This window comes from Scyliorhinus canicula, chromosome 28 (genome assembly GCF_902713615.1).
Source record: "Scyliorhinus canicula chromosome 28, sScyCan1.1, whole genome shotgun sequence".
Lineage (NCBI taxonomy): Eukaryota > Metazoa > Chordata > Chondrichthyes > Carcharhiniformes > Scyliorhinidae > Scyliorhinus > Scyliorhinus canicula.
In genome coordinates this window covers 4,483,571-4,511,058 of record NC_052173.1, presented here as the reverse complement: position 1 = coordinate 4,511,058, position 27,488 = coordinate 4,483,571, and the positions used below count along the sequence as shown (strand labels likewise).

The 27,488-nt window shown below is 48.0% G+C and overlaps 1 protein-coding gene across 1 annotated transcript in view; it reads right to left on the bottom strand.

Annotated features, from left to right (window-relative positions):
- Nucleotides 1–27,488, bottom strand: part of LOC119958195 (rho guanine nucleotide exchange factor 25-like) — a 126,492-nt gene that overhangs the window by 53,005 nt on the left and 45,999 nt on the right. The window contains exons 6-8 of the mRNA XM_038786567.1: nt 17,437–17,526; nt 15,580–15,672; nt 8,008–8,058 (exon numbers count right to left, since the gene is read on the bottom strand). Coding sequence (XP_038642495.1) covers nt 8,008–8,058; nt 15,580–15,672; nt 17,437–17,526 — 234 coding nt within the window. The remainder of the gene's footprint in view (nt 1–8,007; nt 8,059–15,579; nt 15,673–17,436; nt 17,527–27,488) is intronic.

The following is a 27,488-nucleotide window of genomic DNA, read 5'->3' as shown; positions in this document are numbered from 1 at the left end:
ACATGCATCAGTTATTTCTTTGTTTATTGCCTGCCCCACCATCTCGTTACTATTTGGTGGCCGATAGACTACTCCTATCAGTGACTTTTTCGCCTTACTATTCCTGATTTCCACCCAAATGGATTCAACCTTATCCTCCATAGCACCGATGTCATCCCTTACTATTGCCCGGATGTCATCCTTAAATAACAGAGCAACACCACCTCCCTTACCATCCACTCTGTCCTTCCAAATAGTTTGATACCCTCGGATATTTAACTCCCAGTCGTGACCATCCTTTAACCATGTTTCAGTAATGGCCACTAAATCATAGTCCTTCACGATGATTTGTGCCACCAACTCATTTACTTTACTCCGAATACTACAAGCATTCAGGTAAAGTACACTTATGTTGGTTTTTTTACCTCTGTTTTGAATCTTAACATCTCCAGTTTTATTCCTTTTGTTATTACTGGGCCTATTCACTGTGCTCCCCTCAGTCACTGTACCTTGTACTGTCGCCCTTATGGATTTCTGACTATGTCTTCTCTGCCTTGCCCTTTTCCCTTACTTCCTTTTGTTTCTGTCCCTGTTTTACTACCTTCCAACTTCCAGCATTGGTTCCCATCCCCCTGCCACATTAGTTTAAACCCTCCCCAACAGCTCTAGAAAACACTACTAGGACATCGGTTCCAGTCCTGCCCAAGTGCAGACCGTCCGGTTTGTACTGGTCCCACCTCCCCCAGAACCGGTCCCAATGCCCCAGGAATTTGAATCCCTCCCTCTTGCACCATCTCTCGAGCCACGCATTCATCCTATCTATCCTGACATTCCTACTCTGACTAGCTCGTGGCACTGGTAGCAATCCTGAGATTATTACCTTTGAAGTCCTACTTTTTAGTTTAACTCCTAACTCCCTGAATTCCGCTTGTAGGACCTCATCCCGTTTTTTACCTATATCGTTGGTGCCTATGTGCACCACGACAGCTGGCTGTTCACCCTCCCCCCCTAGAATGTCCTGCAGCCGCTCCGAGACATCCTTGACCCTTGCACCAGGGAGGCAACATACCATCCTGGAGTCTCGATTACGTCCACAGAACCGCCTGTCTATTCCCCTTACGATCGAGTCCCCTATCACTATAGCCCTGCCATTTTTCTTCCTGCCCTGCTGTGCAGCAGAGCCAGCCACGGTGCCATGAACCTGGCTGCTGCTACCTTCCCCTGGTGAGCCATCTCCCTCAACAGTATCCAAAGCGGTATATCTGTTTTGCAGGGAGATGACCGCAGGGGACACCTGCACTGCCTTCCTACTCTTGCTCTTTCTTTTGGTCACCCATTTTCTATCTCCCTCAGTAACCTTCACCTGCGGTGTGACCAACTCGCTAAACGTGCTATCCACGACCTCCTCAGCATCGCGGATGCTCCAAAGTGAGTCCATCCGCAGCTCCAGAGCCGTCAAGCGGTCTAACAAGAGCTGCAACTGAACACACTTCTTGCACGTGAAGGAGCCAGGGACAGTGGACGTGTCCCTGAGCTCCCACATCGCACACGAGGAGCATGACACGGGTCTGGGATCTCCTGCCATGTCTTAAACCCTTGGTAAACTTAAACAACTACAATTTCAAAATAAAAATAAATAAATTAGGCAATGAAAAGAAAAAGAGAGACTACTTACCAGTCACTTACCAGGGTGAAAGAGCACCTCCTCACACTCTGCACCGAATTACCTCACTGCACCAAATTACCAAATTTCAATCCTCCACTCTGTACGAGTCTCACTCCGGATGAGTCTCCTGGAAAGTGCTTGCTTACTTCATGCGCAGTCTCTCTGTCTTTTATACAGACCTCAGCTAACCGATGACTCAAAAAAATACCTTAACTTCAAAGAGAAGAATACAATGTGCCCCTAAACAGGCCTCAACAGGCCTCAAGTGATTGCCAGATAACTGCCTCTCAGCAATTAGGGTGGGGGCAGCTTCAACCAATCAGACACTAAGCTCCACACTGCACTTTTAACGGAAAAACAGCAGAATTAGATTTTCCACTTACCTTTGCTGATTTACTCACTGCACCAAATTACCAAATTTCAATCCTCCACTCTGTACGAGTCTCACTCCGGATGAGTCTCCTGGAAAGTGCTTGCTTACTTCGTGCGCAGTCTCTCTGTCTTTTATACAGACCTCAGCTAACCGATGACTCAAAAAAATACCTTAACTTCAAAGAGAAGAATACAATGTGCCCCTAAACAGGCCTCAACAGGCCTCAAGTGATTGCCAGATAACTGCCTCTCAGCAATTAGGGTGGGGGCAGCTTCAACCAATCAGACACTAAGCTCCACACTGCACTTTTAACTGAAAAACAGCAGAATTAGATTTTCCACTTACCTTTGCTGATTTACTCACTGCACCAAATTACCAAATTTCAATCCTCCACTCTGTACGAGTCTCACTCCGGATGAGTCTCCTGGAAAGTGCTTGCTGGAAGTGATAGTGAGACGAGGAATAGGGAGAGAGAGCAATTAAACACGTGGCTACAGGGATGGTGCAGGCGGGAGGGATTCAGATTTCTGGATAACTGGGGCTCTTTCTGGGGAAGGTGGTACCCCTATAGACAGGATGGTCTAAATCTGAACCTGAGGGGCACCAATATCCTGGGGGGGAGATTTGTTAGTGCTCTTTGGGGGGGTTTAAACTAATTCAGCAGGGGCATGGGAACCTGGATTGTAGTTTTGGGGTACGGGAGATTGAGAGTATAGAGGACAGGAGCACAGATTTGACTTCGCAGGAGGGTGCCAGTGTTCAGGTAGGTGGTTTGAAGTGTGTCTACTTCAATGCCAGGAGTATACGAAATAAGGTAGGGGAACTGGCAGCATGGGTTGGTACCTGGGACTTCGATGTTGTGGCCATTTCAGAGACATGGATAGAGCAGGGACAGGAATGGTTGTTGCAGGTTCCGGGGTTTAGGTGTTTTAGTAAGCTCAGAGAAGGGGGCAAAAGAGGGGGAGGTGTGGCGCTGCTAGTCAAGGACAGTATTACAGTGGCGGAAAGGATGCTAGATGGGGACTCTTCTTCTGAGGTAGTATGGGCTGAGGTTAGAAACAGGAAAGGAGAGGTCACCCTGTTGGGAGTTTTCTATAGGCCACCTAATAGTTCTAGGGATGTAGAGGAAAGGATGGCGAAGATGATTCTGGAAAAGAGCGAAAGTAACAGGGTAGTTGTTATGGGAGACTTTAACTTTCCAAATATTGACTGGAAAAGATATAGTTCGAGTACATTAGATGGGTCGTTCTTTGTACAATGTGTGCAGGAGGGTTTCCTGACACAATATGTTGACAGGCCAACAAGAGGCGAGGCCACATTGGATTTGGTTTTGGGTAATGAACCAGGCCAGGTGTTAGATCTGGAGGTAGGTGAGCACTTTGGAAACAGTGACCACAATTCGGTGACCTTTACGTTAGTGATGGAAAGGGATAAGTATACCCCGCAGGGCAAGAGTTATAGCTGGGGGAAGGGCAATTATGATGCCATTAGACATGACTTAGGATGTGTTGGTTGGAGAAGTAGGCTGCAAGGGTTGGGCACACTGGATATGTGGAGCTTGTTCAAGGAACAGCTATTGCATGTTCTTGATAAGTACGTACCAGTCAGGCAGGGAGGAAGGGGTCGAGCGAGGGAACCGTGGTTTACCAAAGAAGTGGAATCTCTTGTTAAGAGGAAGAAGGAGGCCTATGTGAAGATGAGGCGTGAAGTTTCAGTTGGGGCGCTTGATAGTTACAAGGAAGCGAGGAAGGATCTAAAGAGAGAGCTGAGACGAACAAGGAGGGGACATGAGAAGTCTTTGGCAGGTAGGATCAAGGAAAACCCAAAAGCTTTCTATAGGTATGTCAGGAATAAAAGAATGACTAGGGTAAGAGTAGGGCCAGTCAAGGATAGTGGTGGGAAGTTGTGTGTGGAGGCTGAGGAGATAAGCGAGATACTAAATGAATACTTTTCGTCAGTATTCACTCAAGAAAAAGATAATATTGTGGAGGAGAATGCTGAGACCCAGGCTATTAGAATAGATGGCATTGAGGTGCGTAGGGAAGAAGTGTTGGCAATTCTGGACAAGGTGAAAATAGATAAGTCCCCGGGGCCAGATGGGATTTATCCTAGGATTCTCTGGGAAGCCAGGGAAGAGATTGCTGAGCCTTTGGCTTTGATTTTTAGGTCATCATTGGCTACAGGAATAGTGCCAGAGGACTGGAGGATAGCAAATGTGGTCCCTTTGTTCAAGAAGGGGAGTAGAGATAACCCCGGTAACTATAGGCCGGTGAGCCTAACGTCTGTGGTGGGTAAAGTCTTGGAGAGGATTATAAAAGATACGATTTATAATCATCTAGATAGGAATAATATGATTCGGGACAGTCAGCATGGTTTTGTGAAGGGTAGGTCATGCCTCACAAACCTTATCGAGTTCTTTGAGAAGGTGACTGAACAGGTAGACGAGGGTAGAGCAGTTGATGTGGTGTATATGGATTTCAGTAAAGCGTTTGATAAGGTTCCCCCCGGTCGGCTATTGCAGAAAATACGGAGGCTGGGGATTGAGGGTGATTTAGAGATGTGGATCAGAAATTGGCTAGTTGAAAGAAGACAGAGAGTGGTAGTTGATGGGAAATGTTCAGAATGGAGTTCAGTTACGAGTGGCGTACCACAAGGATCTGTTCTGGGGCCGTTGCTGTTTGTCATTTTTATAAATGACCTAGAGGAGGGCGCAGAAGGATGGGTGAGTAAATTTGCAGACGACACTAAAGTCGGTGGAGTTGTAGACAGTGCGGAAGGATGTTGCAGGTTACAGAGGGACATAGATAAGCTGCAGAGCTGGGCTGAGAGGTGGCAAATGGAGTTTAATGTGGAGAAGTGTGAGGTGATTCACTTTGGAAAGAATAACAGAAATGCGGAATATTTGGCTAATGGTAAAATTCTTGGTAGTGTGGATGAGCAGAGGGATCTCGGTGTCCATGTACATAGATCCCTGAAAGTTGCCACCCAGGTTGATAGGGTTGTGAAGAAGGCCTATGGTGTGTTGGCCTTTATTGGTAGAGGGATTGAGTTCCGGAGCCATGAGGTCATGTTGCAGTTGTACAAAACTCTAGTACGGCCGCATTTGGAGTATTGCGTACAGTTCTGGTCGCCTCATTATAGGAAGGACGTGGAAGCTTTGGAACGGGTGCAGAGGAGATTTACCAGGATGTTGCCTGGTATGGAGGGAGAATCTTATGAGGAAAGGCTGATGGACTTGAGGTTGTTTTCGTTAGAGAGAAGAAGGTTAAGAGGTGACTTAATAGAGGCATACAAAATGATCAGAGGGTTAGATAGGGTGGACAGTGAGAGCCTTCTCCTGCGGATGGAGGTGGCTAGCACGAGGGGACATAGCCTTAAATTGAGGGGTAATAGATATAGGACAGAGGTCAGAGGTGGGTTTTTTACGCAAAGAGTGGTGAGGCCGTGGAATGCCCTACCTGCAACAGTAGTGAACACGCCAACATTGAGGGCATTTAAAAATTTATTGGATAAGCATATGGATGATAAGGGCATAGTGTAGGTTAGATGGCCTTTAGATTTTTTCCATGTCGGTGCAACATCGAGGGCCGAAGGGCCTGTACTGCGCTGTATCGTTCTATGTTCTAATAACCCTCGATTCCCTCACTCTTATCCCCATAACCCTCGATTCCCTCACTCTTATCCCCATAACCCTCGATTCCCTCACTCTTACCCCCAGAACCTTTGATTCCCTCACTCTTATCCCCATAACCCTCGATTCCCTCACTCTTATCCCCATAACCCTCGATTCCCTCACTCCTATCCCCAGAACCCTCGATTCCCTCACTCTTATCCCCATAACCCTCGATTCCCTCGCTCTTATCCCCATAACCCTCGATTCCCTCACTCTTATCCCCATAACCCTCGATTCCCTCACTCCTATCCCCAGAACCCTCGATTCCCTCACTCTTATCCCCATAACCCTCGATTCCCTCGCTCTTATCCCCATAACCCTCGATTCCCTCACTCCTATCCCCAGAACCCTCGATTCCCTCACTCTTATCCCCATAACCCTCGATTCCCTCACTCCTATCCCCAGAACCCTCGATTCCCTCACTCTTATCCCCATAACCCTCGATTCACTCACTCTTATCCCCATAACCCTCGATCCCCTCACTCTTATCCCCATAACCCTCGATTCCCTCACTCTTATCCCCATAACCCTTGATTCCCTCACTCTTATCCCCATAACCCTCGATTCCCTCACTCTTATCCCCATAACCCTCGATCCCCTCACTCTTATCCCCATAACCCTCGATTCCCTCACTCTTATCCCCATAACCCTCGATCCCCTCACTCTTATCCCCATAACCCTCGATCCCCTCACTCTTATCCCCATAACCCTCGATTCCCTCACTCTTATCCCCATAACCCTCGATTCCCTCACTCTTATCCCCATAACCCTCGATCCCCTCACTCTTATCCCCAGAACCCTCGATTCCCTCACTCTTATCCCCATAACCCTCGATTCCCTCACTCTTATCCCCATAACCCTCGATTCCCTCACTCTTATCCCCAGAACCCTCGATTCCCTCACTGATTAAAAATCTCAGCTGTGAACATATTAACGGCCCAGCATCTACAGCTCTCTGCGGTAAAGAATTCCACAGATTCACTGCCCTCAGAGAGGAGAAATTTCTCCTCCTCTCTGTCTGAAATGGGCGACCCCTCACTCTGAGATTCTGCCCTGTGGTCCCAGCCTCTCAGCATCGACCCTGTCAAACCCCCTGAGAATCTGATATGTCTCAATAATGTCGCCTCTCATTCTTCTAAACTCCAATGAGTACAGGCCCAATCTACTCAACCTCTCCTCATATGAAAATCCCTCCATACCCGGGATTAGCCGAACCTTCTCTGGACTGCCTCCAATGCCAGGATATCTGTCCTTGGATAAGGGGAACAAAACTGTTCACAGTATTGCAGGTGTGGTCTAACAAGTGCAGTGTATAGTTTTAGCGAGACATCCCTATTTTTATGGAATCATACAATACATGTAATTATAGAATACCTACAGTGCAGAAGGAGGCTGTTCAGCCCATTGTGTCTGCACTGACTCACTGAAAGACCACCTATGCCATACAGTACAGTACAGTCCCCGTAACCCAATAACCCCTCCTAACCTTTTTGGACACAAGGGCAATTTATCATGGCCAATCCACCTAACCTGCGCATCTTTGGACTGTGGGAGCAAACCGGAGCGCCCGGAGGAAACCCACGCAGACATGGGGAGAACGTGCAAACTCCACACAGACACCCAAGGTTGGGATTGAACCTGGGTCCCTGGTGCAGTGAGGCAGCAGTGCTAACTACTCTGCCACCGAGCCACCCTCAACTCCATTCCTGTTGAAATAAAGACCAGCATTCCATTTGCCTCCCCTATTACCCGCTGAACTTGCGGAAGCTTTCAGACAACCAGTGAAAACAGCCCTGAGGCAATTTGTCAGAGTCACAACAGCAACAACTTGCATATATCTATATAAATAAATAGTGTCTTTAATAAAGTAACACACCTCAGGAGATATTAGGGCAGGTCGACCGAAGAGGTTGATTTTAAAGGGCGTCATAAAGGGCGCAAGAGAGGCGGAGAGGTTTAGGGAGGGTCCTGGTAACTGAAGACATGGCCGACAATGGTGGAGCGATGGAAATCACGGATGGTTAAGCGGCTGGAAATAGAGGAATGCAGAGATCTTGGAGGATTCTGGGAGCGGAGGAGATGACAGAGATAGGGCGGGGCGCGAGGCCCACGATTTGAAAGCTAGGGTGGGAATTTTGAAATCAAGATGGTGCCAATGTAGCTCAGTGAGCAGAGGAGCGATGTGAGAGCAGAACTCGGTGTGGCTTATGACAGAATCAGCGGGGTTTTGGATGAACTGAGGTTTCGCATGGAAGGCCGAATAATGGTCCAACCTCCAGTCAGAAAGTATCCCTTACGGCCTAGTAATTGCTGTACCTCTAACTGAGTGGTGTCCAGATCTGCCTTCTTGGAATACTTCAGGAAATCCTGGGGAGAAAAAAAACAAAACAGATAACTTAAGGGTTGCAAGATTTGCGCCAACAATATAAATATGACCAAACAAGAGAATGATTGCTTTCAGACACCGTAACTTCTATCAAACACACAGAGCAGTTCTACAATGTGAAATCAAATGAAATGAAAATCACTTATTGTCACAAGTAGGCTTCAATGAAGTTACTGTGAAAAGCCCCTAGTCGCCACATTCCGGCGCCTGTTCGGGGAGGCTGGTACGGGAATTGAACCATGCTGCTGGCCTGCCTTGGTCTGCTTTCAAAGCCAGCGAGACAGCACAGCATGAAATCCCACATTTTAACCCACAGTTTTAGACAGAGGAGATTCTAGTGTGAGGATTTAGTGCATCACCCAACATTGCTCCCCAGTGCCTGGAGTAATAACAGAGGTTCCAAAATTGCCCAACTTTCTTAACCTACAAATAGAGATAACATTGACTGAAATCTGCAGTTTGAACAATGGCCAAGATGTGGGAGGCCAGGATGTTGCCTGGTATGGAGGGCCTTAGCTGTGAGGAGAGGTTGAATAAACTCGGTTTGTTCTCACTGGAACGAAGGAGGTTGAGGGGTGACCTGATAGAGGTCTACAAAATTATGAGGGGCATTGACAGAGTGGATAGTCAGAGACTTTTTCCCAGGGTAGAGGGGTCAATTACTAGGGGGCATAGGTTTAAGGTGCGACGGGCAAGGTTTAGAGGAGATGTACGAGATAAGTTTTTTTACACAGAGGGTAGTGGGTGCCTGGAACTCACTGCCGGAGGAGGTGGTGGAAGCAGGGACGATAGTGACGTTTAAGGGGCATCTTGACAAGTATATGAATAGGATGGGAATAGAGGGATACGGACCCCGGAAGTGTAGAAGATTTTAGTTTAGACGGGCAGATGGTTGGCAAGGGCTTGGAGGGCCGAAGGGCCTGTTCCTGTGCTGTACTTTTCTTTGTTCTTTGTTTGTTCTTTGAGGTATAGGGTGCAAGCAGAATCATACAAAACGTGCTTGGGACGTTGGGAAGCCAAGACACGACAAGAGGGAAGTTGTCCCCTCCAAGTCACTCACCACCCTGACTGGGAAATATATCGGCCGTTCCTTCACTGTCGCTGGGGGCAAAATCCTGGAACTCCCTCCCTAACAGCACAGTGTGTGTACCTACACTGCAGCGGCTCAAGAAGGCTGCTCACCACCACCTTCTCAGGGGGCAATTAGGGAAGGGCAATAAATGCTGACTTCGCCAGCGACGGCCACATCCCATGAATGAATAAAAAAAATAATAATTGAATGGCAAAATCTCTGTGGGGAAGAGCAGGGGAGTGGAGTTAGTTGGAAAAAGAGTCAGCATAAACACAATATTCTATCAGGCTAATTTCAACTCTGGGTAAGTCGATGGGTTCTGAAGGAGTACAAATCTCACCCTCTGACTCTCGGGGCACTACATTGTTCTCTAAGCCTAGGATTGTCGTCTGATGAATATCTCAACAGATTTACTAAGAGGGTCGCTGAAAAGCACAAGACCTGCTCACACCACTTACAATGTGGTTGCAGTTCAAGTTTCCACAGAATAAAAGTTCCTCATTCCACGTTATGGACTATGGGGCGGCTTTACAAGTTGTGAGGCATCGAATCGAATGACCCGTTGGGCAGCGAACAGCAGAATTGCTCACTGCGCCTGGAACCCTCTCACAGCATTAAGCATGGGCAGCTGGCGATATTGGGGTTGAGTTTCGGCGGCAAGATGCAATTTTATTCTCCCACAAGCTCATCCAAAATGGTGCCAGGTTGTGCCTGCTGAGGGTTAAATTACAGGGACGAGATCACAGAAAAAAGAGTTGTATTCTCGGGAATTGAGGAGGTTAACTGGTGATTTGATCAAATTTTTCAAGATATTAAGGGGAACACATAAGATAGGTAGAGAGAAACATCTTCCGCTGGTTGGGAAGTCACGGACGAGCAACTGACATCAGTGATGATCGTATTGAACAGTGGAGCAGACTTGAGAGTTAAATTGTCTTCTCCTGCTCCTAGTTCTGATGTTCTAAGAAATAACTATTCGGTCTATTTCCACTTTCCAGCTTTTGGTCTGTAGTCCTGTAGGTAACAGCACCTCAAGCACAAATCTGGTGTTCTTGATTAATAAGGGGATTTCTTAATTAATATGGAGATAAGGGATTATGGGGGGAAGGCAGGAGAATGGGGATGCGGAACATATCTGCCATGATTGAATGGCGGAGCAGACTCGATGGGCCGAGTGGCCTAATTCTGCTCCTGTATCTTATGGTCTTATAGACAGAGCCTAAAGGCCTTTCAGGGTTGAAATTAGGAATCATTTCTTCACACACTATTGGGGGCTTGTCGGAAAGGTACTTCAATAATTGTGGACAACTTTAATCTTCATAAAGATTGCACAAATCACATTGGCAAAGGTTAGCCTTAAGGACAACTTTAAAGAGTGTATTCGGGATAGTTTCTTAAAACAAAATGTTGTTGGGCAAACCAGGAAACAGGCTATTTTAGATCTGGTAATGTGTAATGAGAAAGGACTAAGTAATGATCTCATCGTAAAAGATCCTCGAGGGAAGAGTGATCATAATATGGTAGAATTTCACATTCAGTTTTGAGGTGAAAAACTTGGGTCTGAAATTAGCGTCTCAAACTTAAATTACAACAGTATGTTGACAGCATTGGCTGAAGAGAATGGGGAAATAGGTTAAAGAGAAGAAGGGACAAATGTTTCATGGGATATTTCACAACACTCAACAAAGATACATTCCATTGGGGATAGAAAAGAATGAACCATGTGTGGCTAACTAAGGAAGTTAAGGATAATATGCAATTTAAAGAAAAGGCAAACAATGTTGTGTAGGCTCGAAGATTAGGAACATTTTTTGAAACCAGCAAATGACAAAAGAAAATTAGGGCAAAAATAGATTGTGAGCTCAAACGAACAGGAAATTGAAACAGAATTTTAGCTCAAGTATATAAAAAGTAAAAGAGTAGCTAAAGCAAATATTTGTTCCTTAGAGGATGAAACTGGAGATTAATGGGAAACTAGAAATGACAGAGACTTTGAACAAACTTTTTGCATCTATCTTCACAGCTGAAGTGAATAAAATCCCAATACGTGTGGAAAATCAGGATGCAAAAGTGAGGGAGGAACTTAAAATAGAGAAGAAGGACTGAGCATACTTAATGGTTGACAAGTCCCCTGGATCTGATGGCCAGATGGTCTTTAAAAAAAAATAGTTGCACAGATTGTGGGAAGATCCCAATGGATTGGAAAACTGCACGTTATGCACCTATTCAAGGAAGGAGAGAGACAGAAGGGGAAATTATACACTCGTTCACCTTACATCTGTCATTGGGAAAATGCTAAGTCCATTATTGAGGAAGTAGTAGCAGGACCGTTAGAAAATCATATCGCAATCAGAAAGAGTCAACATGCTTTTGTGAAAGAGAAATCGTGTTTGATAAATTTATTAGAGGTCTTTGAGGGTGTAGCAAGCAGGGCGGATAAAGGCAACCCTGTAATTGCAGGATGGAATTTCTCGGCCTTGACACTGGTGGGCTTCGTCGCTGGTGGGATAGGAAAACGTAAGGAGACATTAAACATCAATCCCACCCCCATCAATGCCCGCCAGTCTGGGGGCCAGAAAATCCCGGCTGTAGTACATTTGAATTTCCAAAAGGCATTCAATAAGGTGCTACATGAGCGGTTACTGCACAAGGTAAAGAGTTCATGGTGTTGGGAGTGTTATGCTGGCATGCGATAGAGCTTTGGCTAATTAACAGGAAACAGAGTCAGGATAAATGGGTTATTTTCAGCTGTAACTAGCCACAGGGATCAGTGTTGGGGGCCCAAACTATTTACAATCCATATCAATTGATTAGTAAGTTCGCAGACGACACGAAAATTGGCGGAGTTGCGGATAGTAAAGAGGATGGTCAGAGGAGGAATTTCTTCAGCCAGAGGGTGGTGAATCTGTGGAACTCTTTGCCGCAGAAGGCTGTGGAGGCCAAATCACTGAGTGTCTTTAAGACAGAGAACGATAGGTTATTGATTAATAAGGGGATCAGGGGTTATGGGGAGAAGGCAGGAGAATGGGGATGAGAAATTGAATGGCGGAGCAGACTCGATGGGCCGAGTGGCCCAATTCTGCTCCTATGTCTTATGGTCTTATATAAATTGGTTGGAGTCTTGGGCCGAGAAATGGCAGATGGAGTTTAATCCAGATAAGTAGAATTTCATAGAATTTACAGTGCAGAAGGGGGCCATTCGGCCCATCGAGTCTGCACCAGCTCTTGGAAAGAGCACCCTACCCAAGGTCAACACCTCCCCCTATCCCAATAACCCAGTAACCCCACCCAACACTAAGGGCAATTTATCATGGCCAATCCACCTAACCTGCACATCTTTGGACTGTGGGAGGAAACAGGAGCACCCGGAGGAAACGCACGCACACACGGGGAGGATGTGCAGACTCCACACAGACAGTGACACAAGCCAGAATCGAACCTGGGACCCTGGAGCTGTGAAGCCATTGTGCTATCCACAATGCTACCGTGCTGCGTGTGAGGTAATGCCCTGTGGAAGGTCCAATGCATGTAGGAATGACACAATAAATGGTAGAACTCTTGTGAGTACTGACAGGCAGAGAGATCTGGGTGTGCATGTCCACCAATCATTGAAAGTGGCAAAGCATGTGGGTAAGGTGGTCAAGAAGGCAGACGGCATGCTGGCCTTCATTGCTCAGGGAATTGAATATAAAAATTGGCAATTCATGTTGCAGCTGTACAGGACCTTGGTTAGGCCTCGTTTGGAACATTGTGTGCAATTCCACACTACCAGAAGGATGTGAAGGATTTAGAGAGGGTGCAGAAGAGATTTACCAGGATGTTGCCTGGTATGGAGGGCATTAGCTATGAGGAGAGGTTGAATAAACTCGGTTTGTTCTCACTGGAACAACGGAGGTTGAGAGGCGACATGATAGAGGTCTACAAAATTATGAGGGGCATAGACAGAGTGGATAGTCAGATGCTTTTTCCTAGGGTAGGAGAGTCAAGTACTGGGGGACATAGGTTTAAATTGAGTGGGGAAAAGTTTAGAACAGATGAGCAAGGCAAGTTTTTTTACACAGAGAGTGGTAAATATATGGAACGCACTGCCTGGGGAGGTGGTGGGAGCAGGTACTATAGCGGCATTTAAGGGACATCTGGACAGATATATGAATAGGGTGGGAATGGAAGGATACGGACTTCGCAAGTGCAGACGGTTTTAGTTTAGGCAAGTACCATGGTCGGCGCAGGTTTAGAGGGCCGAAGGGCCTGTTCCTGCGCTGTATTATTCTTTGTTCTTCGGTTGAAGGACAGAGTGTATTGTAGCTGTATTTGAGGAGGGATCGACTTGCTCTGCAATGACGAGAAGGTTGAAGATTGAATAGGTTGGAGTTTCGAAGAATGAGAGGTGATCTTATTGAAACATGGAAGATTGTGAACGGGCCTGTCAGGATGAATGCTGAGAAGGTGCTTTCTGTCACGGGCCAACCCAGAACTTGGGGGGGGGGGGGGGGGGGGGCACAGTTTCAAAATTAGGGGTCTCCCGTTTAAGACAGAACTTAGGAGTCATTTCTTCTCTTAGAGGGTCGTGAATCTTTGGGATTCTCCCCCCTGAATGAAGGCTGATAGATCCATTCTTGAGCTGAAGGAGAGACAAGGATCATGGGGAACAGGCAGGACGTGGAGCTGAGGTCAAGTTAAGAGCAACCATGATCGTATCGAATGGCGGGGCAGGCTCGAGGAGGTCAAAAGGCCCACTCTCACTCCTATTTTTACATTCTTTTGTACAGAGGGTACCAGAAGAATTCTCTTTCACAAATGGAAATTAATATTATACCAATTGTAAATTTTACAACTTAGATTGTTCGATTTGGTAAACAGGTATCAAGGGATAGGGGGGGGGGGGGAGGTGGGTGTATGGAGTTAGGTTACAGGCCAGCCATGCTTGAGTAGTGGAACAGGCTCGAGGGACTGAGTGTTTCTGCGTTGGAGGGAGAGGATAAAAGGATAACACTGATAGGGTGAGGTGGTGACGTGGGAGGGGGCTTAGGTATGGAGCATACACACTAGTGCAGACCAGTTGGGCCAAATGGCCTGTTTCTGTGCTCTAAATTCTAAAATGATTCCATGAGATTTTAAGATCCAACAAAATGACATTTTACACCACATGTTCCATTCAAAGACTTTGTCCTTTGATGACAGTTGGGGGGGGGGGGGGAGAAGGATTGTTTCGAACATGGACTCACGATGTTAGATGACGCCCCCAATCACAAAGACAAAAACGAATGACATTTCCCTCCACGTTACAAGTACAGCAACTTCCACAATTGATGTACAAAGTCCCTCAAGGCACACGATGGGAGTGCTGCTCCCAACAGTTAACTTGCTGGCGAGGGAATGCCAACTCTGGTTGAACTTGTTGTTGGAGGCTTTGTCACATGACCTGTGGCCTCCAACTGCCCCACCCAGTCAAACAGCCGTCCACCCCACCCCCGCAATATTGTTCTCATTAATAAACAACTGTTGAAGGAAAATCAATTCACATTTGGAACACCCCCTGCGATTGATAATCCTGGATGTTCACAGCCATGTGCAGGAGATTAATCAGAGATCCCTGGAGACTCCAGAGGACAATCGGGGGGGGGGGGGGGGGGGGAATATGTACCTGAGAAATAAAATGAATCAAATTCACAGCCAGAGCAAAGAGCTTTGCGGGGATGCTTTTAAGAAATGCCGCAGAGTTATGCGCGCAAAAAAAGCAACAGGGTTTATCTTTGAGTGGCCGAAGGCGTTGCAGGGCCGTCTGGCAATCCACCCAGCATAAAACTGCTATACGGCAGCATTGGGAAAGTGTTTCCTGCTCGGTAAGGCGTCTCGTTTAACAGTTCCACACACGGCACAGCAGCGGTACTGCCGGCAGAGTAACCATTGCCAGGTCAGTTATGCGCCCATTTTAGCGAATTCAAACTGCCCCGGAGTTCGAAAGAGTAAAATTGCGCATTGCAGAGTGCGAGTTCAAACTCACGAGAAATCAGAAGCAGCCCGCAGTTTATCCAGATTTAGCGATCTGGGTAGAGCAAGTAAAGTCTCCCTGCTCGAGGAGATGAGGAAAATTATGATGGTTTTTTTTTGCAGTTTCTCGTCGCTGGCAAACGGGGCATTGACAAGAGATTTGGGAGCAGAGCGGAAGATATAAGGCATAAATACAAACTGCTACAAACCAATTGCATTCCTACCAGTGATTTATTTTTAACACCTCATCTTTGCTGTTGGGCTTGACGGAGTCACTGGTTGACTGATTTGAGCAGCTTAATAGCATTCAAAAGAATTTGGACAAAACAGATCAGTTGAGGAATGGCAAATTGACTTTAATGCAAACCACAATAAACATCCCCTCATAAAGCGTATTTTATTGGTCAGTAGGCCCAGGCACTAACAGACTGGTCCCCACCTTCAGAAGAAGCTGGTACTTCATGATTCTCTGAACGGGTTTGATAAGTAAGTCATTCAGCTGAAGCCTGTGGCCTAGTTGTTGCTTCAGCTCCTGAAAAACAAGGACAACACGTTACTACGGCAGGCCAATCAGCCTTGGGTCTCCCAAAATATTGCTTTCCCCCAAATTACTCACATATGGGCACCACATTCACTGCATCTTGTGAAATTGTTTACCCTGTTTTTCAAGTGAAGTTTGCACTCAGATAGGTGAAGCCTGTCAGTACCAGCAACATTTGGTCCCCCAGCATTAAGGCGAGTTCCAGGGTAACACTCCCTCCAGTCCGCCTTAACTTTACACTCAGAACAATCTATGTTTTTTTTCTCCATTTCCCACACTTGGCTCGGGTGACTGTCTGTGTGGAGTCTGCACATCCTCCCAGTGTGTGCGTGCGTTTCCTCCGGGTGCTCCGGTTTCCTCCCACAGTCCAAAGATGTGCAGGTTAGGTGGATTGGCCATACTAAATTGCCCCTTAGTATCCAAAAAGGTTAGGTGGGGTTACTGAGTTATGGGGATAGGGTGGAGGCGTGGGCTTAAGTAGTGTGCTCCTTCCAAGGACCAGTGCAGACTCGATGGGCCGAATGGCCTCCTTCTGCACTGTAAATTCTATGATTCACCAGTCTGCCTTGCAACTTGTGTGAAATGATTAGTTTTAAACCAATTATTGCCATATTAGATGCTGTAGACTTACACCCACGAGGAACCCATTTCTGTTAAATCCTTACGGAGAGAGAGAGTGATAGAGAGAGATGCTCAGCTGGGCTCTAAGCCACCCCTTCAGAGATGAAAAAGGAACAAGCAAACCATTTTACCATCTAGTTTCGCTATAGAATATTACAGCGCAGTACAGCCCCTTCGGCCCTCGATGTTGCATCGACCTGTGAAACCCCTCTAAAGCCCATCTACACTATTCCCTTATCGTCCATATGCCTATCCAATGACCATTTGAATGCGTTTAGTGTTGGCGAGTCCACTACTGTTGCAGGCAGGGCATTCCACGCCCTTACTACTCTCTGAGTAAAGAACCTACCTCTGACATCTGTCCTATATCTATCTCCCCTCAATTTAAAGCTATGTCCCCTCGTGCTGGACATCACCATCCGAGGAAAAAGGCTCTCACTGTCCACCCTATCTAATCCTCTTGTATGCATCAATTAAGTCACCTCTTAACCTTCTTCTCTCTAACGAAAACAGCCTCAAGTCCCTCAGCCTTTCCTCACAAGATCTTCCCTCCATACCAGGCAACATCCTTGTAAATCTCCTCTGCACCCGTTCCAAAGCTTCCACGTCCTTCCTATAATGAGGCGACCAGAACTGCACGCAATACTCCAAATGCGGCCGCACCAGAGTTTTGTACAACTGCAACATGACCTCATGGCTCCGAAACTCAATCCCTCTACCAATAAAAGCTAACACACCGTACGCCTTCTTAACAACCCTCTCAACCTGGGATCTATGGACATGGACACCGAGATCTCTCTGCTCGTCCACACTACCAAGAATCTTACCATTAGCCCAGTACTCGGTCTTCCTGTTATTCCTTCCAAAATGAATGACCTCACACTTTTCTGCATTAAACTCCATTTGCCACCTGTCAGCCCAGCTCTGCAGCTTATCTATGTCCCTCTGTAACTTGTAACATCCTTCTGCACTGTCCACAACTCCACTGACTTTAGTGTCATCTGCAAATTTACTCACCCAAGTGTCATCTGCAAATTTACTCACCCATTTATGAAAGGATTCTCTGGGGTTGAGACATGTTATTGTAGAACTTAGTTCAAGTGTTATGTCAAACCAAAATGAAAGAGCACTCACTTCAAAGTAGGTATCGATGTACTCGGAGACGATATGCTCTGATTTAGGTTTATTCTGGCAATAAACCACGTACATGTGTAACCGTCTTTCCTGGAAAATAATACATGTTCATTCTACTTAAATATTATCTACAGACAAGAACGCACACACACACACACACAGACCCCACTCCTCTTAGCACACACACCAAACACATTCGCTCCCAGTACTGCACGGGGCCCAATTATCCTCCTTCTCTACTGATCACGCTTGCATTCGCGACAATGTGCGCGTGCCCAAGGAGCCGATTGCAACACCGCTGTAACAAGCTGTCCGAGCCGCTTGGCAAAGCCTTGTCAAGGCGCCTTGGCAGTTGGCGCATGAATAATATGGGAGTGGGCGCCATGGCAACCCCTCGACCGCAGTAAAATGGACCGAGAGAGGCAGCAACCCGGGTAGGTGGACGCTGATCACGAGCTGATGGAGCATTTCTCCAACTGGGAGTCCGAATGAGATGTGCGCCAGGCTAAAGGGGTGCGAGGGGCATTTTGACTTGAGGAAAGGAGGCAAAAGGAACAGCAGGTTGTGGTGGTATGATTTGCATAGCTGTCTGCCATTGGTGCAGAACACCGGCTTACCATTGGCCCTGGTCGGTCATGTGCCTCTCGACCGATTGTTTGAGACCAGTCATGTGACGGCTCTCCGATTGGTCGAGAGGCTGAGTTAACCACGCCTCCATACCGAGGTATAAATAGTCAGAACGCCCGGCGGTCGTCCATTTTATTGTAGTCGACCACAGGTCTAAGTTCTAGCTTATTAAAGCCTAACTTTTGTATAGCAACTCGTCTCTCATGCAATTGATGGCTCATCACAGGTTATGGATGACTAGGAAAGATAATCAGCGAGGATAACTATCCTTAGTCCAGCTAGCATTCATGTGGCACTGACGTTAAACAGTGCGAGCACAGCACCCACCAACATATCACTTGGAAGACAGATCATCTACGGCAAGACAAAGGCTTAGGGATCACCAGATGCAATGCTTAATGCCTGTCCTCTGACGGCTATTTATAGAGCTGTGTCCGGTTACTTTAATGGGTTCCAATAAAACAGTGCAAAATTGAATTTTAGACAGGGGGATAAAGCATTCACCCCCGAATACACGCACAGGCTAACTTCAAGACCAAGTCCACTTGATGGAGAAGCTGCATAGGAATAGGAGGAGGAGCCTTATCCTGCCATGCGATGTGATCATGGCTCATCTGTATCTGAACGAAAGATACCACATATTGTTGCGGCTATTCTCATTGTGCACACAGTCACATCCATTGGAGGAAACATTGGCTTCCAATGGTTGAGTTAAGTTGACCAGCTGATGGATGTCCCGCAAGGTGATGCTCCTTATTGGCTCCAAGACTGAAAGAGTAGTTGTATCATATTCCATCACCCACTAAAAGATACTTGCGAATGAGGCAGGGGCAATGCTGTTGGCCAAGAATGACTTGGCCTGTGCTGGATTGAAGTCCAGCACATTGAAGGTCCATGAGGAGACGCTTACCTACTTGTACCTCGAGGGGCCACCGTTCGACAGGAGGGGGCTTCTGTACGAGTGGAAAGTTTCATAGAATTTACAGTGCAGAGGGAGGACATTCGGCCCATCGAGTCTGCACCAACCCCTGGAAAGAGCACCCTACCCGAGGTCAACACCTCCCCCTATCCCCATAACCCAGTAACCCCACCCAACACTAAGGGCAATTTATCATGGCCAATCCACCTAACCTGCACATCTTTGGACTGTGGGAGGAAACCAGAGCACCCGGAGGAACCCACGCACACACGGGGAGGATGTCAAATCCATCTCCCCTTACCCTTAATCGCCATGCGATAAGTGAATTAGGGCAGCACGGTAGTTAGCATAAATGCTTCACAGCTCCAGGGTCCCAGGTTCGATTCCCGGCTGGGTCACTGTCTGTGTGGAGTCTGCACGTCCTCCCCGTGTGTGCGTGGGTTTCCTCCGGGTGCTCCGGTTTCCTCCCACAGTCCAAAAATGTGCAGGTTAGGTGGATTGGCCATGATAAATTGCCCTTAGTGTACAAAGATGTGCAGGTTAGGTGGATTGGCCATGCTAAATTGTCCCTTAGTGTCCAAAGATGTACAGGTTAGGTGGATTGGCCATGTTAAATTGTCCCTTAGTGTACAAAGATGTGCAGGTTAGGTGGATTGGCCATGCTAAATTGTCCCTTAGTGTCCAAAGATGTACAGGTTAGGTGGATTGGCCATGTTAAATTGTCCCTTAGTGTCCAAAGATGTGCAGGTTAGGTGGATTGGCCATGTTAAATTGTCCCATAGTGCCCAAAGATGTGCAGGTTAGATGGATTGGCCATGCTAAATTGTCCCTTAGTGTCCAAAGATGTGCAGGTTGGGTGGATTGGCCGTGCTAAATTGTCCCTTAGTGTACAAAGATGTGCAGGTTAGGTGGATTGGCCATGCTAAATTGTCCCTTAGTGTCCAAAGATGTACAGGTTAGGTGGATTGGCCATGTTAAATTGTCCCTTAGTGTACAAAGATGTGCAGGTTAGGTGGATTGGCCATGCTAAATTGTCCCTTAGTGTCCAAAGATGTACAGGTTAGGTGGATTGGCCATGTTAAATTGTCCCTTAGTGTCCAAAGATGTGCAGGTTAGGTGGATTGGCCATGTTAAATTGTCCCTTAGTGCCCAAAGATGTGCAGGTTAGGTGGATTGGCCATGCTAAATTGTCCCATAGTGTCCAAAGATGTGCAGGTTAGGTGGATTGGCCATGTTAAATTACCCCTTAGTGTCCAAAGATGTACAGGTTAGGTGGATTGGCCATGATAAATTACCCCTTAGTGTCCAAAGATGTGCAGGTTAGGTGGATTGGCCATGTTAAATTACCCCTTAGTGTCCAAAGATGTACAGGTTAGGTGGATTGGCCATGATAAATTACCCCTTAGTGTCCAAAGATGTACAGGTTAGGTGAATTGGCCATGCTAAATTGTCCCATAGTGTCCAAAAAAAAAGGTTAGAAGGGGTTATTGGGTTACAGGGATAGGGTGAAAGTGAGGGCTTTAGTGGGTCGGTGCAGACTCGATGGGCCGAATGGCCTCCTTCTGCACTGTATGTTCTATGCTCTATATGTTCCTCATCGGTTACCTACAATGCTACAGACCAAGAGCTGGATTGCGAAATTGCCAGAGCAACTCCTCCCCAGAACACATGGGGCCGGATTCTCCGTCCCGCCGCTCCTGTTTTTGGTGCGGCGCTACCACACCGGCGCCGTGAAGCCGCAGTGCTAGTCACTGTGCCGCTTCCATGCTACCAATAGGGTTTCCCATTGTGGGAAGCACCACGCCATTGGGAAACCCGTGGGCGTGAGTGCGCTGCCGACAAAGTGGAGAATCCCGCCGACAGAGAATCCTGCCCGTGATCTCAGAGCGGGAGTCGGCAATTTAGCCTCTCGAGCCTCACACCCTCAATGTGATCGTGGCCGATCCCATCCTGGCCTCAACTCCACCATCCTGCCCATTCTCCATAACCCATCAACCCCATTCCCAATTAAAAATCTGTCTATCTCCTCCTTAAATTTCCTCACTGTCCTGGCATCCACCACACTCTAGGGTAGCGAATTCCACAGATGCACAAACCCTTTGGGAGAAGTAGTTTTTCCTCATATCCAATTTAAATTTACTACCTCTTATTCTAAGATTACGACCTCTCATTCGAGAATTCCCCACTAATTAGGCTTAAAGTTTAGAAATATCACTCAACTGATTCCTGTCATGATATTAAGTAGTTTAACTAGTTATGCAATACAATTAATGCAGTGCTTAATTTTGTCCAGTGCTGGTTAAGCTTCCTGTTTAAGAGAGATAAAAAGTCTTAAATCTCACCAACCAATCGTATACATGTTCACCTAATTAATGCCTTTGAATACTCACCAGCTACTGGAGGCTGAAACAAGATATAAAAAGAGGCAACTCCACTCCAATCACCACCAAATTCCCAAGTAAGGATTCATTCCTCATTGTACTCATGCCTTGTCATCTACACTCTGAGCTCCTTGATGCACGATCAATGGACACAGAAACGAAGGAGTAGTCCGAATCGAAGACTTTAATCTACACGTGTGCCCAGCAGCAGGAGTACAGAAAGAACGGTGGCTGCTGGGAAACACGGGTTCTTATACTCCGCCTCGTAGGCGGAGCTACCTTCCTCTCGACCAATGAGAAGACAACACTTGGGCCAATGGGCAGAGAGCTTTCTGCACCAATAGCAGCTCACACTCCCAGGTACCGTAATACCCCTAGTCATACTACCACACTCCCACTTTGAACATCATCCTTAATCACAGTTCCAGTTTACTATGTCTGACTTCAGACTTGACCCCTGAGTTCGGTCTATTTTATGTTGTTGGCAGCTATTAGTTGACATAGTGCCTGAGGCAAATAAGGGCCGGGACAGAGATGATAGCCTCAGAACGGCCTGTATTTTGGATGCTAACGTACCTCCTCATCCCCCAATGAAGTGCCAGTTGCACTTACATTCCTAAGTGCGCTGTCCACCATATTGTATGCAGGTGATTGAAAGGTTAAAGATCCTTTATATCATTTAAGGTCGTGCGCATCTTGCAGCTTGTCGATCGCCTCAGCTGAGCTGGCCCAACACAAACATTAACTGGTGGGAAGGCTCCCCACGATGGCTGGGCCCAGCCCACCCAGCCCACTGTTGGACAAATGTAACAGCCAAGTTGGACAAGGATCAGATCCTCAATGTGCTTTGATAAAATTTATGCTCGCAGAATAAATAAGTTTGCGGATGATACTAAGATTGCAGGAGTTGCGGATGGTGATGAAGATTGTCAGAGAATACAGCAGGATATAGATAGGCTGCAAAATTAGGTGGAGAAATGGCAGATGGAATTTAACCCGGGCAAATGCGAGGTGATGCATTTTGGTAGATCCAATTCAGGTGGGAGCGATAAAATAAATGGCAGAACCATCAGGAGCATCGAGACACAGAGAGATCTGGGCGTGCAGGTCCACAGATCCTTAAAAGTGGCAGCACAGGTGGAAATGGTGGGAAAGAAAGCCTATGGCCTGCTTGCCTTCATAGGCCAGGGTATCGAGTATAAAAGCTCAAATTATGTTACTATTATGTAGAACGTTGGCTTGGCCACATTTGGAATACTGTGTCCAATTCTGGTCACCGCACTACCAGAAGGATGCGGAGGCTTTGGAGAGAGTACAGAAAATGTTTACCAGGATGTTGCCTGGTATGGAGGGTATTAGCTATGAGGAGAGATTGAATAAACTGGGATTGTTCTCCCGAGAGAGACGGAGGCTGAGGGGCGACCTGATAGAAGTTTATAAAATTATTAGGGGGATAGACCGGGTGAACAGTTGGAGGCTTTATCCCAGGGTGGAAATGACAATTACAAGGGGTCACAAGTTCAAGGTGAGGGGGCACAGGTTCAGTGGAGATGTGCGGGGGAAGTTTTTTACACAGAGGGTGGTGGTGGCCTGGAATGCGTTGCCAAGTGAGGTGGTTGAGGCAGATACGTTTGCGACCGTGAAGATTTATCTGGATAGACACATGAACAGACGGGGTATAGAAGGATACAGGCGGTTGGTCTAGATAGGACGTGTGATCGGCACAGGCTTGGCGGGCCAAAGGGCCTGTTCCTGTGCTGTATTGTTCTTTGTTCATAGTATATTTATGTAAAACAGGAAATGAAATATTAAGAGCAGATCGTGCTTCTCTCTTGAGGTGCTGACTCATGTTCAGGGACGGTTTGTTGAGAGTTCAGCCGATTTCTGGCTATTATCTGTTTTTCACATGGGCCAAGACATGTGTCAGCAGCCTGGACTGCCAATATAGACAACCAATCTTGCTCTTGCCAGCCATCCAAACATGTGCCTTTTTAGCAGGAATCATTGGATAGTCAACAGCAACAGCAGCTGATTTGGTTGCCTCCTTCGAACACGTGTTCTTGAGGCTATGCTCCTCCCAGTTCAGAGATGCTGGGATAACATGGAGCACTGCCAAACGCAGCCTGTGGTGAATTAATGAGCACAGATACAGACCTGAACGTTTGGACCCTGTCAAGATGGGGAATAGAGGCGGACACGGCCTGGGAATTTCAAGGCAAGCCAGTGTGCTGGCTTCCCAATCTCGTTCCCGAAATCAACTGTTTTCCTGGCTTCGGGGGTCCAGGAAAGCTGCTGGCTGCCACGAGGCAGGCAGCCAATTAAGACTCATCGAGAGCCTTGCTCCAAGTAGGTAATGAGGGTAGATTGGGATTTCCCAGCTCGCCTCCAGTTTCCTAATGCAACGACAGGGCAGGTGATTGGAGGCGGGCACCCAGTAGTAGGCTGGGTTGTGTTGAGACAGGGTGACAGGCCCTCCCTTGCCTGCCTCTGTGCGGGTAGAACCACAGGCCACCCTGTAGAGGGGCATTTTCCCATCACCCAAAAGTGGTGACCTGCCTGCTTCTCATGTTTTTTTTAATTAAATTTTTAGAAATTGATCTTCTTGTTGAAGTACCCTCTCAGTACCTTGTACTTACCCTCTCTTACCTTGTACGGAGCTTCTCTGAAGCTCAAAGCCCTCTGATTGACCCTCTAACCTCAAAAGCCTGCCCACCACTCTTAATTGGACAAGGATCCTGTCGCCATGCCAATTAAGGGGGTGCCCTCGGCAAACTTTGATCGGAATTAGTTCCCCATCAAATGTGGGTGTGTGACTCAAATACAGGCCCAACTCCTGTTCTCTGCCTCTGTGAAAGAAATTCATCCCTGGGAGTCATGTGACCTTACTGGCGTGGACGGAATGTTTGACGTACTGGTTGCTTGATAATTCCACCTTTATCAGGAAATAGATCAGGCAACAGGTGAGGGGTCCCCTCTCATAAGGTCTCTGTCCTGACAACGGTCATGTGACCATATTTGGCACAGGAGAGTTCAGAGTTTGTTGCTGGGGATCTGGTGGCTTGCCTTTCCGTTTTGTTTTTCATTTCCTTCCCCCTCATCGGAGAGTGTCCGTTTTCACCGAACCCTATCTGTCGGGAGCTCATCTCCATCTCACGCCACTGAGGTGGCATCTTTTCTGTCAGCATTGCCTGGTCCATTCGCCAGCAGACACGTGCTCAATTGGCAATCCAGATGTGGCTTCTGATCAGTGACTCCAACGTTTTATCAGAGGTGCCAAGAGACAGAGTTGCTAGACCTCATGGCATAATTGGAAGGAGAGATGGGTGAATTCCCAAATGTTGTCCAGGCCAACATTCTACCCCCCAATCTACGCCGCCAAAACCTTGTTGCTCTTTGTCGCTGGGTGCAGAATAGCTGTTGACAAAACTCATAGCGTTTCAAGAATAATTCATTGTACATGATATGGTTTGACACGTTGCACCAGTATAAGTTGCTAGATTTACGCAAGGCAGTCCATTGAAAAGAAGAGGGGTGGAATTTGTTGTGGACGGCATGGCAACTTAGCAGCCCATCTTCCACTCTGCCCATTTTTAATTTCCAGCAATGGGTGCCCAATGCCAGTGCCACCCACGGATGTATTTCAAACTGTCATAACTGTGACCTTTCACTGACCCGTTGTCCTCATCTTGGGTAGGGTTGCCAACTCGGCTTGGCCGCCGTACTGGAGGTCTCATCACATGACCTCCTGCCTCCAGTTGCCCCTCCCCCATTGGTTGCCCACCATGTCCATCTTTGCGGTGTCTCACCTCCCAATGGGCAAATTAAAAGATTTTTTGACTGGATTAGATGATTCTTAGTCAGATTTCTCCCTCCCCCCCGCCTCCTCTCTGATACTTTTTACAACTATGAAGAGAAAGACTTCAAGAAAAATGAACAAAAAAACCCTCCAATTTTATTTCAATATCCCGATGATTTTCCTCCTGGGATTTTATTCCCAGCATTGTCCTGAATAATAACCTTCAATTCCTGGGGAATCCAGGACAATCCTCGAGGGTTGGCAACCCTCCCCGTAGTCCGGGAGTCTCAGGGAAGAAGGGAAGTAAATCCGAGCATATCTACAGAAGGTGAATGAGGGAATGTGTCCCATTATTGGAGCATAGCCCCTATCCCTGGACATCGTGCTTGCTCCCAAAGGTCAGTGCTGCAGTTTATTAACGTCGTGTCATTAGACCAGTGGTATTCATTCGAAAAATAGCGAGGGAACATTTTAATCAGGCCGCAATTTACAAATTACTTCACGATTCATTGCAATTTAATTATTTCCGAAAAATATTTGTGCATAAAACACAGTGTGATTATAAAAGATTAACATATTAGTGCAGCAATTGTACTGTTCCTAATTGTTTAATAATTTACACTTTAAAAAATAGCAAACTTACCTCCTGCTCGCCTGATGTCCCACTCGCTGCTTCCCTCCCTGACCCTCCAAACACTCCCCCTCACCTCCCTCCCGACCCTCCCCTTCAACATCTCCCTCAAAACGCTCCCCTCACCACCTCCCTCCAAACCCATCCCCTCACCAAGTCCCTCCAAACCCTCCCCCTCACCACCTCCCTCCAAACCCTCCCCCTCACCACCCTCCAAACCCACCCCCCTCACCACCGCCCTCCAAACCCTCCCCCTCACCACCTCCCTCCAAACCCTCCCCCTCACCACCTCACTCCAGACCCATCCCCTCACCAACTCCCTCCAAACCCTCCCCTCACCAACTCCCTCCAAACCCTCCCCCTCACCACCTCCCTCCAAACCCATCCCCTCACCACCTCCCTCCAAACCCATCCCCTCACCACCTCCCTCCAAACCCTCCCCCTCACCACCTCCCTCCAAACCCTCCCCCTCACCACCTCACTCCAGACCCATCCCCTCACCAACTCCCTCCAAACCCTCCCCCTCACCACCTCCCTCCAAACCCATCCCCTCACCACCTCCCTCCAAACCCTCCCCCTCACCACCTCCCTCCAAACCCTCCCCCTCACCACCTCCCTCCAAACCCTCCCCCTCACCACCTCCCTCCAAACCCTCCCCCTCACCACCTCCCTCCAAACCCTCCCCCTCACCACCTCCCTCCAAACCCTCCCCCTCACCTCCCTCCAAACCCATCCCCTCACCACCTCCCTCCAAACTCTCCCCCTAACCGCCCTCCAAACCCTCCCCCTCACCACCTCCCTCCAAACCCTCCCCCTCACCACCTCCCTCCAAACCCATCGCCTCACCACCTCCTTCCAAACCCTCCCCCTCACCACCCTCCAAACCCTCCCCCTCACCACCTCCCTCCAAACCCATCCCCTCACCTCCCTCCAAACCCTCGCCCTCACCACCTCCTTCCAAACCCTCCACCTCACCTCCTTCCAAACCCTCCCCCTCAACACCTCCTTCCAAACTGTCCCCCTCACCACCTCCCTCCAAACCCTCCCCCTCACCACCTCCTTCCAAACCCTCCCCCTCACCACCTCCCTCCAAACCCTCCCCCTCACCACCTCCCTCCAAACCCTCCCCCTCACCACCTCCCTCCAAACCCTCCCCCTCACCACCTCCCTCCAAACCCTCCCCCTCACCACCTCCCTCCAAACCCTCCCCCTCACCACCTCCCTCCAAACCCTCCCCCTCACCTCCCTCCAAACCCATCCCCTCACCACCTCCCTCCAAACCCTCCCCCTAACCGCCCTCCAAACCCTCCCCCTCACCACCTCCCTCCAAACCCTCCCCCTCACCACCTCCCTCCAAACCCATCCCCTCACCACCTCCTTCCAAACCCTCCCCCTCACCACCCTCCAAACCCTCCCCCTCACCACCTCCCTCCAAACCCATCCCCTCACCTCCCTCCAAACCCTCCCCCTCACCACCTCCTTCCAAACCCTCCCCCTCACCTCCTTCCAAACCCTCCCCCTCACCACCTCCTTCCAAACCGTCCCCCTCACCACCTCCCTCCAAACCCTCCCCCTCACCACCTCCTTCCAAACCCTCCCCCTCACCACCTCCTTCCAAACCCTCCCCCTCACCTCCTCCCTCCAAACCCTCCCCCTCACCTCCCTCCAAACCCTCCCCCTCACCTCCCTCCAAACCCT